Source organism: Akebia trifoliata, chromosome 5 (genome assembly GCF_017979445.1).
Source record: "Akebia trifoliata isolate Shusen 1 chromosome 5, ASM1797944v1, whole genome shotgun sequence".
Classification (NCBI taxonomy): Eukaryota; Viridiplantae; Streptophyta; class Magnoliopsida; order Ranunculales; family Lardizabalaceae; genus Akebia; species Akebia trifoliata.
This window is the reverse complement of record NC_141379.1, coordinates 12,908,548-12,923,426: the sequence shown is the minus strand read 5'-3', so window position 1 is coordinate 12,923,426 and position 14,879 is coordinate 12,908,548. Positions and strand designations below refer to the sequence as shown.

The 14,879-nt window shown below is 33.1% G+C and overlaps 1 protein-coding gene across 1 annotated transcript; it reads right to left on the bottom strand.

Moving 5' to 3' along the window:
- Positions 1-989: 989 nt before the first annotated feature.
- On the bottom strand, positions 990-4,550 carry LOC147401504 (cytochrome P450 CYP736A12-like). Its single transcript, XM_086442812.1, has 2 exons — positions 3,660-4,550; positions 990-1,949 (listed from the first exon to the last, which is right to left on the bottom strand). The coding sequence occupies exons 1-2, from the start codon at positions 4,389-4,391 to the stop codon at positions 1,134-1,136; spliced, it is 1,548 nt and encodes a 515-aa protein (XP_086298938.1). The 5' UTR covers positions 4,392-4,550; the 3' UTR covers positions 990-1,133.
- Positions 4,551-14,879: the final 10,329 nt, after the last annotated feature.

Below are 14,879 nucleotides of genomic sequence, written 5' to 3'. Positions count from 1 at the left end.
ACGAAGCACAATTAATTGAAGCCATGGCATCTGCTATAGAGTTGGGTTCCCTCCAGGTGTGACATATTGAATGTTCAAGCTTGGACAACACCAACCTCGCTTTGAAGATCTGTAGATCGAGTCTCCATGGCACTCTACATCCTTGAAGGCCTTTAACATGCATCATGTAGTGTAACCATTCTTGAATGGCAAGGTTAGTTAAAGGGTAATTTCTTTATGTGAAGTAATTTCTACCTTTAAACCCATAGTAAGTTCCTTTAGGAACCTTTTACAGGCACTCACACTTGCACACACCCACCCCATGCATTCAAGTAAGGCGAAGGTTCCAAAGACTCTGTCCAACTAATGGAAAGTTTCTTAGACTCTCACCAATAAAGAAAGCAAACTCATTTTGAGCACATTTCCTTAAAAATCATCTCTATTCAAAATGCAAGAGTCAAAAAGAGTGAGATTCTTATGAATTAACACTCCCAACTCAACGCAAAAAAAATAACCCAAGTGGTGGGAACATCTCATGACACTTACACGCATATCTTCATGCATGCATTCATCATCATCTTCCTATTAACTCAAAAAATAGTCTTAACTTTCACTTTTGGCCTATACCTTGGTAAACAAAAAATTGGTGGGTACAATGGGGTGCCTATCACCATCCCCGTCTTGCAACCGAACTTTCTTACCCAATCTCTCGTCTTGCAACCGAACTTCCTTACCCAATCTCTTGAAGAGACCTTTTTTGAGTCGTTAAATACAACCCAAAATGAATTTTTTTTTATTTATAATATTTTTATGTTGTCTATTTAGACTTTAAACTCTTTGAATGATGGCGACTCCTAAACCCAAGTAGAATGACCACTAAACCCTCACTTATCTACAAGTAATTTTATTTTATTTTGTATTTGAGGATGTTAGTTTAATCCTTCAAAAGCTTGCGAGAATTATCTTAGATAATGTAATACGTAATTATACTCATGAGTTATTCAGAAATAAAAAGAGAGTCCTTCAACCAAAACTTACAATACCAACATTAAAAAGAAAAAAAAAAAAAGATGGGACGGTAGTCCTAGAGTTCCTAGAAAATGAGTATTGAGAATCACTAGAAAACCTAAGTTTTTTTCCTATAAATACTTCATCTAATGATTGACGTCTAAGCGATAAGTTGGTATGGCATGCAAATGGGTAGCTCTTTGCACTGAAAGCCCAAACTTTTCCTTCATATCCAATTCACCAGGAGACATACCATTTGGAAGCTCCCAATCAAAGCAATGCATCAATTGAGCAACTATCAATCTAACAGTCATCAATCCCAATTCCAATCCGGGGCATCCTCTCCGCCCCGACCCAAATGGTATCAATTCGAAATCATTACCTCTAACGTCTATATTCTTGCCATAAAACCTCTCTGGAATGAAATCTTCAGCATTATTCGACCACACATCTGGGTCTCTTCCAATCGCCCAAACATTTATTATCAACCGAGACTTCTTCGGCACCAAGAATTCATTGATCACTATGTCTTCTGTAGACTCGTGAGGCAGAAGTAGTGGAGCCACTGGGTGAAGCCTCATAGATTCCTTCACTACCATTTCCAAGTACTCCAACTTTGTTAAATCTGTTTCCTCTACCATACGACCTAACCCAATCACATGTGCTAACTCCTCTTGGACTCGTTTTATTACTTGTGGGTGTCTGAAGAGCTCAGATAGCGCCCATTCGGTTGCGGTAGTTATTGTGTCCATTCCACCCGCAAGCATGTCCATGATGATGGCCTTGATATTGTCTCGATCTAGTTGTTCTTCACTAGATTCCATTAAGGACAACATTACATGGATGAAGTCGTTGTGATTATGCTGTTCCTTTTTGCCTATATCTTGTGCATGCTCATTGATGACCTTCTCTAGCATTTCGTCCATGGCCTTGCTAACAAACTTCATTCGTCGAGTCAGTCCCTGAAGGAAAACACTAACAACTTAGTATAAAGATGATCATTTGGAAAGGAAATCCTTTCTAATTGCCATGTAACACTAACATTTTTTTTGTCCATTATTTTAATATATTTAGATACATTTTTTTCTCTATTATTTTATAGGTTGGGATCCGTTTACTCCTAAGAATGATCCATTAAAAAAATACATGATCCCAGCCCTTTAAACCCAAAATCCAATAGTTGAGTTTTATGAGTATCTTGATAACACAAATCGTGGAGGTACTTGCCCCGAGGATAAATCTCAACCATTTGATTTTGTATTTAAAAGGGTTGGGATTATGTGTTTTTTTCATGAGTTATTCTTAGAAGTGAAGGGATCCCAACCATTATTTTAATATATTTAGATACACTTATATTAATTTTCTAATAATTCAACAAATGATTCTTTATTGAGTCTTCATAATATGACTCACCAGGTGGCATACTCAATCAACTCCCTGACATGACAAGTTCGGGAATCGTAGATCTGTATGTCTCGGGATACACGATTGCACTTCCCCATAAAAAAGTGTACCCTAAGGGAGACATGTATCTAGAGGTATACAGATCTACGGTTCCCAAACTTGTGCACGTCAAGGAGTCGATTGAATATGCCACCTGGCTAGTCATATTATCAGGACTCCTTTTTATTTGGTCTTGCTTGGTACATTGGAGGAAATCACATTTACAAATGGAGAAAAAAAATTTTCTAAAACATATTTTTACCGAATGATTAATACTTCAATTTATAGCAAAAACTTAGTATGGAACGCCTAAACTCTTAATAAATTCCAATAAATGATTTATCACGCAAAGCATTGCAAACCATTTGTAAATGATATTAATCTCTGAACCCATACATTCTCTTGTCACGTGTTTCTATCCCAACAGTTTGGAACAATGAAGTTTAATTAAATAATAATAAGAGTCCTGATAATATGACTCACCAGGTGGCATATTCAAATGACTCCATGAGGTGGACAAGTTCGGATACCTAGATCTGTATTCCTTGGGATACATGGCTCCCTCAGGATACATTTTTTTATTGGAAAGTGCAATCATGTATCCCGAGACATCCCAGATCTACGGTACCTAAACTTGTCAAGTTATGGAGTCATTTGAATTGCACCTCTAATAACAACAGCAACAGTCTTCAATATAAAAGATGACAATATCATCATAAATCAGAGGGAAATTTAGAGGTTAGAAACAGTACTGCTTGACCATGGCCTTTTAAACTAACAAAAAAGGCTTAAATGCCCTCTTTTTCAACTTCTTACCAAAATCCCTTTATGTGTCTTTTTCTCCCAAGAATTCATCATCTTCAATCTCCAAGATGAACATTTTTACTCTCATCTTTAATCTCAAGAGACTCTGATCTCTTTTAATCATAAGAACAAGCTAGCTATATATATATATTACATATATTTTGTTGTTCTCCAAAAAGAAGACATTAGATATAACGGAATAACTTGTTCAAGACTTGATGTTTCTAACCTGACTTGATCCATTTTTTATCTGACTTGGTCAAATTGATGAGTTGGTTGCATCACATTTTGAGACCAAGTGACCTTGAAATCAAGTTGAACTGATTCCATCAGCAATTAAGTTGACTCGAAGAGTTTTAAAACGTCTATCATCACAGATTCACGATACACCTTATTATCTCGTACTCTAATAGAAGAAATCATACCTGAAGGTCAAGTGCCGCAATATAAGGGATACAATCAGCCAGATTGAAAGCTCCAGCAATCCTCATTACCTCATCGATCACTGGTTTGAAGCCTAACCTATCTTTATTGCTCATCCCAGTTACCATCTTGTAAGTGATTTCCTCTATGAGCGATCCCACTTTAGTACTCATATCAACAACCACACGATCCTCAGCCGCACCCTTTAGAAACTCCACAAAATGGCCTATTTCCTCTCTCCTCATCGGCCTTATTGAATCATGCTTCGATTTACTTAGAAGGTGGATGGTGCACAATTTGCGGATATTTCTCCAATAAGGTCCATATGGGGTAAAACCCATGCCTTTGGTTCCATAAGACATGTACTCAGCGGCTTGAGATTTGGGTCGACTAGCAAAAATGATGTCGTGGGTCTTGAGGAACGACTCAGCTAATTGTGGGGATGAGACCACAACGGTTGGGATGTTTCCGAGTCGGATGAACATGATTGGACCATACTTCTTTGAGAGACTATTAAGGGCACGGTGAGGGAGGGTACCAAGCATGTGAAGGTGGCCGAGAATAGGCAAAGCCCAGGGCCCAGGAGGTAGCCGGTGAACATTTTTAGAGTCTTTGTGTCTGAGTGAGCGTAGGAAATATATGAACGTCAAGAGCGAAAGGCCTACAATCGTGAAAATAGGTATGAAAGAAGACATTGGTGATGGAAGGAAGTAGGGAACAACTACAATTTTCATAGCTATACCACAGATCTATTCTGTACTTATATATACGTAGTAGAACTAGAAAGGTCAAATATGCAAACCCACTAGTGATGAAAAGTGCTATTTGTAATTTAAAGGGTTAATTACACTTTGACCCCTTATGGTTTGGTAAGATTCTATGTTGATCCCCTAAGTTTTGACAATTGCACTTACCTCCCCTATAACTTCTGCTCGTTGTTAACGTTAGGGGTACACATTGGATCAGTCTAAAGTGAGAACCAGACCAATTAGGGGTGGTTTGGTTTGATTTTATATAGAGTCGGTTCGGTTTTGGGTTAAAATTTTGAAAAATCGATTGATGCGGTTCGATTCTCAGTTGAGGAGTATCCTAGAGCCGAATCAAAATGCATATAAGGGACAGTTTGACTACTAAGTGCAAAATATAATAAATAATTTGATTTTATTATAATAAATAGCACTTTAAAGCAGTAAGTGGCTCCAAAATTATGAAGGAACCTCTTTATTAAATAACAAGTGATGTCTTAAATTCACGCACCTAGATTTCCTACAAAATTGTAATACCTCCTTGGAAATGCCACATTTAATCCAATGGAAAGGTTTCATCAACATTTTGACGCGATAAATTCATTTAAAATTTTTTATTCACTCAATCAATGGACACGACTGTATTCAAATTAAATGAGATAACTTTATCTTTAAAAAAATAAATGAGACAACTACATGTTAAATAAAAACTTAAATTGACTAATAGTCTCACTACCCTTATTAACTTAGTAAGAAAACAATACATTACCAAGTCTCATTCACGGACAACATGGCCCCGAGATGCATTCTATTAGTAAGGCTAGTTAGACTCCTTGAAACCAAATTAAAAATAAATAATTTTATTCAATCGAGTCATCCTCTTTCTCCTTCATTCACTCCTCCTCCATTAAAGATCGATTACAAACTTGAAGAACTCAAAATCGAAGAAATCAATTAGATTTTGGATCGATCGAATGATTTTCATTGACGCTCCACATCCTTGATTGAAGCTCTTATAGACAGGACGATTGAAGCTCCTCCTTCGTACAAACTGACCCCTAACTCTCCTTGTTGGAGAAGTTGCTCGTTCTAGGAGACTTAAACATCTTTATAAATTTTACTGAGAAAATTAACCCTTAGTGAGATGTAATCCATTTGAGCAAGACACCCTTTAAAGGCTTCCATTGAAAAGGTCATTGTTTCTTACGAGAATTGAGAATCGAACCAAACCATGTGCACCCCTAGTTAGCATCCAAATGTCATTTTACTATTTTATCCTTATTTTAACTTTTCTTTCATTGAAAAAAAAATGATAAAAATCACTCCATCTAAATATTTACACACTCATAAACATGAACCTATTTTTTATAAGAATATTTTTGTTTATGAAAAAGATTCAAGCTCCTTTGAAAGAGCACAAATTGCCTCTTGCTCCCTAACATGAGCCTAAACTGTATGATACTCATTTGCAAGAGCCTAACCTGCATCATGCTCTTTTGTATGAGCCTAAACAGTATTTTACTCATTTGTAAGAGTTTTAAATGCATCTCGCTCCATAGCAAGAGCCTAAAATTGCTCGTTGCTCCTTAGCAAGAGCCTAAACTGCATCTTGCTCAATTTCAAGAACCTAAACTGCATATTGCTCATTTGCAAAAGTATAAGTGCATTTTGCTCCCTAATAAGAGCTTAAATTGCATGTGTGTCTCCTTGTTGCATGCATATAAATTTTATGATATTCTCAACCTAAAAAAAAATATAAAAATAATAAAAAATGAAGGCAAAAGGAATTTTAATCTCTTTTAAATTTAACAAGTTCATCGTTTAAAGCAAAAAAAAAAAAAAATGTCAAATTATTCTTGTCTAAACACTCTTAGATTGCAAATCTCATCTCTACTTTTCACAATTGATTCAATCCCTATCAATAGGGGTGGAGCCAGGTTTTTTTTTGTAGTGGGGGCAAACTATGATTAGTTGTATAGTTGAACAACTTGACGGTGAATGGTTTTAAGGAGAAATTCAAAGGTTTTTTAGTTAGAAGTTGAAGAAAACGATATTTTTGTCATTTCCAATTAGTATATAAGAAGGCTTGGTCAAGAGGCAATGTCATCAAAAAAAAGTTAAAGGGGGAAGGGGAAGGGGAAGGGGAAGGGGGGCGCAAAAATTTGAGGGAAGTGAGGGTGTGGGGGCAAATGGGAAGAGAGATGAGGGAGTGGTGAAAATTGGGGCATGTAATTAGTTGAAAATATAGGGATGTCTCAAAGTTATATGGGTGAAATTCCCCCCCCCCCCCAACTCCTTATTAGCTCCGCCCCTACCTGTCAGACTCCTAACTTGGGAGATCATCTTATTTATGACATATTCTATCCCTGTCAGATTCAAAGTTTGGAAGGATCATATTTTCTTTTATTTTTTTAACTACTCCAATTAGATAGTGTTACGATAAGTTTGAAAGGCTCTTCTGGATAAATCTATTAAATGATCATTACAAGCCTTTAGTTCTTCTAAAAAGTTTTTTAAAATTCAAAAAATGCTTTTCTACTTGCACTTCAAATTCAATTTATCAGAACATGATCAAATATACCAAATTTTAACTTTTAACAAAATCTGAGATTTCAAACGAATTCCATGCCATAAGATCAAGGAATTCAAAGGTCGACCCTATCAGACCTCGTACTTGGGTAGCCACTTTTTATAAAAAAAATCATCAATTTATTCGATATTTTAAAATCACTTTTTAACAAAATATTCGAACCCATACAAATTGGGGTTAGGTTTATTCTTTGTAGTTCTTTGCACACAACTCATATAAAGAAAGATAATCCATTATAAAGCTTATTTAATTTTTAAAACCCACCATCATTTCTAGCCTAATTTCAAACTTAAGCCCTCACCAAATCCAACCTCAATCTAAGCCCATTCACTTCAAAATCCAATTTCACTCGAGTCAAGGTACATTGATCAAATTCAAAACCCATAACCTACCTATGCCACATGTCACCACCACAATACACCTACCACCCTACTCTACATCCTCTCACATCTTCATTAAAAGTTCAAATATTCTTTCACTCATCTTCTACTCATTAAGCAATTCAAATATTTCTCAATCCATTACCTCATGTTTCACATGCTTATTTCTTCTACCCATTAAAAAATTCAAATATTCCTCAATCCATCACCTTATATTCCTCATGCTCCTCTATTTTCCATTCAAAAATTCAAAAATTCTCGACCCCATCACATTATGTCTCCCATGCCTTTCAACTCTCAATAAAATATTTTAAACACAATCCAAATCGCATACCTTCATATCCTTTTCTACATGTCATTCTCACAACCAACCTCCCAAAATCCTAAGACAAAGTCCATTATACTTATAAAAATGAAAATTTTAAAAAGAAAATAAACAAACAAAATATCATTTCCATTTATTTTTAGGGTTGGACCCTTTTACACCTAAAAAATTATCCCCAAACTCTATATAAACCCTTCTTCTAACAAATCTATTTAAAAAACATATTTTCAACCCCCATCTCAAGTCATCTCTCTCAAATTCTCATATCAAAAACATACTATCAACCCCCCTAAAAAAAATCTTAAAACTCTCCTTTCATCACTCAATCCACATCTATCCATCAACTCATCATTTCAACCCTCAAAATTAACAACTCAAGCCACTTAAGTTAGAAAAAAAAAAAGAATACTAATGACTCAAGAAGAAGAATAAGAAGGAATAATCCAATATTCAAGGTAGGGTGTAATAAGACCATGTAATTCGCCCTCTCTCTCATCTTCATCTCTTTCTCCTATCTCTTCTCACTTTTTTTTTTTTTTTTTTGGGTTTTGAAAGTCCATTTTCATTTAAAAGGTAAGTGTTGTAGACCTTGATACAATGGGGTCCTTGAGGAGCATCTTATTATTCAGTAAAACTTAGAGGAGTACATCATTATATTCATCAAAATTGATAATTCAAGATCCCCGTAATCAAATCGAAGGAAAGATCACATAGTCCAGCTTGGCAGCTCACCTAGGAGAATCATACAATGGAGGGTCTCACAAGGAAAGATTACAGTCCAACTTTGCAACTCATCCATGAGAATGAAACCCATACAATGGAGAATCCCACTAGAAAGATAATTTTATGTAGCAAAACAATTTCCTTACTTAGTAAGACTTCAAGTTTTACTATGGTAGAGCTCAAATGGATTACCACATTGGCAATCCAACCATGGTTTTAAAACTTGGTTTCGCTTCTCGTCTTGTCCATGCCAGATACCGAGTTGTCTCGGGCAAGCTTTCCTATATGTTTAAGGCATCTCGTTCCAAATTTTGAAAAATGAATGTAAGGTCTTAAATCTCGTTTGAAAATTTGACTTGTCCGTCCATCTCGTCCATGCCTAATACCGAGACGACTCGGGTGATACATCTCGGTCTCGGACAACTTTTCAAACCATGAATCCAACATCACAATCCATTAGATTTCATGAAAAACTCATATAAAAAATATAATTATTTTAGGCTTGATCCTTGGTTTTGAAAATGAAACTCTCAAATTTAAAATTAAAATTCAACGGTGAGAATTAATCTTCTTTTTTATTTATTTATTTTGAAGTTAATAAAAGTCTTTTCTTTACAACCATGTGGCATCAGATCATGTATTTGGACATCACAAGGTGAGCTCAACGAGTCTTTGTAAGATTTGAAATTTTACTAAGATAGTAAAGATAGTAAGACTAGCCGTGCTCTTTTATATGTATAGTCAGACTAGCAACTTAGTAGGATATCAAATCTTTACTAATAGTCATTGGCCCTATGGATTACCACATTGGCAATCCAACACCACAGTCTTCTAGAATTCATGAAAAATCTCTAATTAAATAAAATTTTAAAAAATACAAACTGTCCAAAGTGGACGACCATGGAAGTTCTCTCAAATTTAAAATTAAATTCACCAATTAAAAGATAATTAAAATAATCATAATTCTTAGAATTTTGTCGTTTGCATCAAGTAAGCATTACCTCATGTTTTTAGATACCACAAGGTGATGCGGTCAGAATCTACAATATTCAATACTTAACAGCTAGGAATAGCTGATGTCTATTGAATTCTGCGGTAGTAACTGGTAAGTTAAAGTTCAATGTATATCAATTAATTTATGTTAAATGATATGAAGGTTGGCATAATTAAGACGGTACCTTGTCGAACCTTGTCGAATTTGACCATTCAATATTTTTATATATAGAGAGAAGAATAAAATAATCATAAAAAATTTCAAACTTGCGTTTGTTTACTTTGGACGAGAGGCCGACTAGCCTTACTAAGTTAGTACGATGGTCCTTAGGCTCATCTTGTGGCATCCAAAAACATCATCTGGTTTCTTAGTTTTTAGGGTTGTAGAGGATATAATTCTATGAAGTTCGAAAAATAATTTTCAAAATAAGTTACTTTTTATCGATTAATTTTACTTTTAAACGTGGGAGTTAGGTGGAAGCTCGGTAGTCGTCCATTTTCAAAAACTTTGATCAAATCTTACTGAAATTGATTTTGATTTTTTATTTTTAATCCAAGTTTTTTTTTTTCATGAATTTAAAGGGATAAGGTGATGGATTGCTAATGTGGTAATCCATTTGAGTAGAACAACTCTTAGTAAGGCTTAAAATCCAACTAAGCAAAGTGTTTCGTTTTAAAAATTGATCAGGATCTTTTGGGTTTAATCAATTTTAAAAGAGTAAATGTAAAATTGCAAAATCCACGACAATGTCGACCACACGTCTATCATTAAGTGTGAAGATTCAGAGTGGGATCCCTTCAAAATGTTGGAGTTACCCTCAGTCTCACATGACATGTGAGCCCTTATATTTTCAAACTGATGGCATACAAGTTTATGATGAATTTTAAAACACCTCCTTATATTTTCAGAGTGAGGATATACCTCTTTTATCTCAAAGTTTCTTCAAAAGTAATGAAAAAGGTCCTGATTCTGAATGGTGTCCCATTCTAATAAAAACATTAGGTGGGGGCATTCAAACACATTGGACTGTGTGCATGCCTTAGTTAAGATTCCCAAGTTAAGAGGGCTACGTGTTGTTTCAAACTCCATCAATAACGTACCATATAAACACCTTACCTTTATTATATAGTACTTGCTCACGCCATCGTCAAGATGACTGATTTCTTAAAGAAATAATAAGAATTTTCAGATCATTTTTTATTATTCCAGGAGAGAAGATATAGGTCATAGGGCTAGTCAAATTTTAAAACGTAGGGGCATCTTAAATATTCAACTAAAATGTGGAGGGTGGTCAAGTCATGGAGATGGCTCCTACAATTATTTGAAGTGGACAACGTTCAAAGTTTTTTGTTTTTTCCAGTATGTCTGGTGGGTGGCTGGTTATACATTCATCTCAGCAAATGGACCAAATCGGATTGGCTTTAGCTTTGAATTTGATTCCCTCAACTTGCTTATAACCATATCATATCGCCAGCTTGAAAAGAGATATTTACGAGAATGCATTTTATGAAAGATACTTGTACAGCTACTTTTGGGTTTGCTTCAATTGCTCTACTCTTTATCGAATGAGTTGAATCCTTAGTATAAATTTCAGAGTATTATTTCCTCCTATGTTTTCACCCGTTTTCTATCTCTTTTGCTATGAAATATCATATAGTTTGTGATTGCCAAATAAAATCATAAAATACCTTGGAAGGTGATAATTGAGTTAATTAATGAGTGAATAGCCCAATGAAGTAAGAATATAATTAATTCGCTACCTCCTTAAAAAGAAAGTTAAGGCCCTGTTCTTTTCAGTTTCAGGAGCCAACTTTTTTTATTTTTTTAGTTTTTAAGCCAAAAAAATTAGATAAATGATGTTCGTTTGGACTTTTTTGGTTCCTGTAGATTTCAATTGAAGCGTAAAAGTAGTTCTTAAAAGAAGTCGCCCAAGAAGAACTTCTTCAAATGGTTTTTGTTGGAAGCAAAAAACATAAGACAGTTCAAGTATAATTACCAAAATACCCTTCATCTTTAATCAAATTTCCAATTAAACTTAACCTTAAAAAATGAAATGAGATTACTAAAATACCCTTCATATTTACCAAAATACCTTTCATCTTTCAAAAATACCCTTCATCTTTAATCAAATTTTCAACTAAACTTTACCATAAAAAATAAAAAGGAATTATCAAAATACCCTTCGACTTTACCAAAATACCCTTTATTTTTAATCAAATTTTCAACCAAACTTAACCTTAAAAAATATAAGGGAATTATCAAAATACCCTTCATCTTCCAAAATACCATTCATCTTTAATCAAATTTTCAACCAAACTTAACCTTAAAAAATAAAATTAAATTACCAAAATACCCTTCATCTTTACCAATTATTAAAATACCTTTCATTTTTAATCAAATTTTTAACTAAACTTAATCTTAAAAATAAAAGAAAATTATCAAAATACCCTTCATTTTCACTAATTCTCAAAATACCCTTCATCTTCCAAAATACCTTTCATCTTCTAAAATACCCTTCATCTTTAATTAAATTTTCAACCAAACTTAAGCTTAAAAAATTAAATAGAATTACCAAAATACCTTTCATCTTTATCAAAATAGCCTTCATCTTTAATCAAATTTCCAATCAAACTTAACCTAAAAAAATAAAACAGAATTATTAAAATACCCTACATCTTTACCAAAATACCCTTCATCTTTACTATAAAGATCAAAAGCAATTCATCATCACTACTTTATTACCAAAACACCTTTCATCTTTATGTGGATGTTAGATTGTATATTATGCAGGTATTTTCTTTATCATATATTCATTTTTAAGAGGAGATGCTATCGAAATTTTAATAGAATTATAAAATTTATAAATTTATTAAAATAATTATTTTTATAATTTTTTAATATAAATTTATTATTATATATATATATATATATATATATAGTGTAATTATATATTTGTTAAGGTATTCTATTAATTTTTTGTGCATTATGGGTGCATTATCAACATTAAGGGTATTCTGGTTATTTTATAAGAATCCAACAATAAAAAACTATCAAACGAACATCAATTTTTGGCTTATGTGCTTCTGTAATGAACAAGTTTCTGTTGGATGTGGCTTTTCAGGCTCTGGGCTTGTACTTCTTCCAAAAGTCAGCTTCTGGAGCTCGAGTTGGCTTTTGTAAATAACAGACCCTAATTTTTCTTCCATCATTTATCTAATAATTTATTCTTTAACTATTAATTAAATTTAAAAATATTATTTTTATTAGTGGGTCTCTTCTCCTTTTTTTCACTTATCCCCTCTCCCTTAATTTTTCTTTCACTAATAACTCACTTATGTTTTTAACAGTCTTTATCCAAAGACAAAGAGAGAGAGAAATTATTCTCTCGATCTCATGTAGAGTAAGGTGTTGTTTGTTAAACTGAAAAAAATAAGTGCTGAATAGCATTAAGCGCTGAAACTTATAAGCGCTGAATTTAAGTGCTGAATCATGTTTGTTATACATTGCTGAAATTGGTAAATTGTCTTTGTTACCCTTACAATCATATTATACATTGTTTGCATGTTTCAAATGCTTATTTATTATCAAACACAATAAAATATATTATTTCTTATAAAATTAAAATACAATTTATTTTTAAATAATAAATAATACTCAAATCTTCAATTTATAAATAATAATTTCTATTTATAAAAGCCCACAAATTTCAAATTAAAAATAATAATGTCATACAAGTCACCAAAATTTGAAATCAACTTTAAAAGAACTTAATTTTGGATGAATAATTTTCGATGGAAATGAAGGATGTGTAATTATAAAAGCACCCTATGAATTAATAAGGGCAACCCATACTATAGCCATTTTTTGTTTTGTTTTATATAGGTTAAAGTTTTTGGAATGAGCAAATTTTTAGTGAGGATGGTCTAAATGGTCTAGAGATCATCCTCACCAAAAATCAGTGTATTTTGAAACTTCTAACTCGTTAAAAATCATTTTCAAATAAAAAAAAAGGGACAATTTACTGTTCTTGAACTTGTTTTGATAGGGTTAGAAGTTTCAAGATATGCTGATTTTTTGTGAGGATGATCTCCTCATTGTAGAGATCATCCTCACAAAAAATCAACTCATTCCAAAACTTTTAACCCATATAAGACAAAATAATTTAGCTATGGTGTGGGTTTATTAATTTGTGGGGTGTTTATATACTTATCCATGGGATATAAGAGGTAATATCCTTTTAAGAATAAGGGCATACTTTTCCGTGTTGAAAAAAGCGAAGTGCTTACCGCTTCAGCACTTTTTTTCAGCATCAAAATAGTGTTGAATTTTTTTCACTTATTTTTAGCAATAAGCGCTGAAAATATAGAGTAAACAAATGTGCTATTTTGACAAAAGTGCTGAATTTAATTTTTTTCAACAATTAGAGCTGAAAAATAGTGCAAACAAACACCGCCTAAGTAAATTAATTTGTTCTCCAACAATCTAGTGTATGTAAGTTTGTTCTCCAACAAAGGTTCAGTAAGGATCAAGATTGAACAAACATGGAATTTAAATAATCATTCGATTTTGTCAAATTAGAACCCATTTATCTGTATTATTATTATTATTATTATTATTATTATTTTACAAAAATAATCTTATTGTCTGAGGCAAGTTGTTCTTTTATCAAGTTGAGGAGGCCTTCAGATGTGATTTGGATTGTTCTCATACTACGATACAATTCTACTTGGGAAAGAAACCATGTTTACTAAGATAGATTTTGTTTTGCTAGGTATCTGTCCACTAAGTTCATTAACAACCAATCAAATTGTAATTATTGTAAAATGAGTTATATTTTATTATGATGTCCAAATTGGAGCTTTTTGTTATGTTTTGTGAATATTTCTTGAATTGTAAGTTAAGTTTTCTAGGGTGGATGCATTGGTGAAAGATACCATTCAATGTTCTCCTAATTGTTATTAGAGAGATTTACCCGATCGATCCAACTGTTCCATTTTTATTACAAAACTCATTAGTAGTTCTGACAACTCCAAACAAACCTTACTTTATGAAGTTTGTTACTCGCCAAACTCCCTTAAATGATAATGAGGAAGACCAAACCAAAAGAGACGGATATCATAAATGGGAATATTCAAATTTCATGTACCGAATTTATATCCTAAATGAATTAAGTATTATTCTTTATAAGGTTTAGTCCTCCATTGAATTGGTCAAGACTCTATGGGAAAGTCTTGAAAAGAAATATATTCTAAAAGATGCCAATATAAAGAAATTTGTTGTTGGATATTTCATAGACTTTAAGATGGTAGATTATAAGTTTGTAGTATCACAATTTGAAGAGCTCCAAATCCTTATTCATGAGATTCATGCTGAAGGCATGAGCATAAGTGAAGGATTTCAATTTGGATTGATGATTGAAAAATTATCACCATCCACTACAAAAATGATAGGCTTTTAAGGTGGT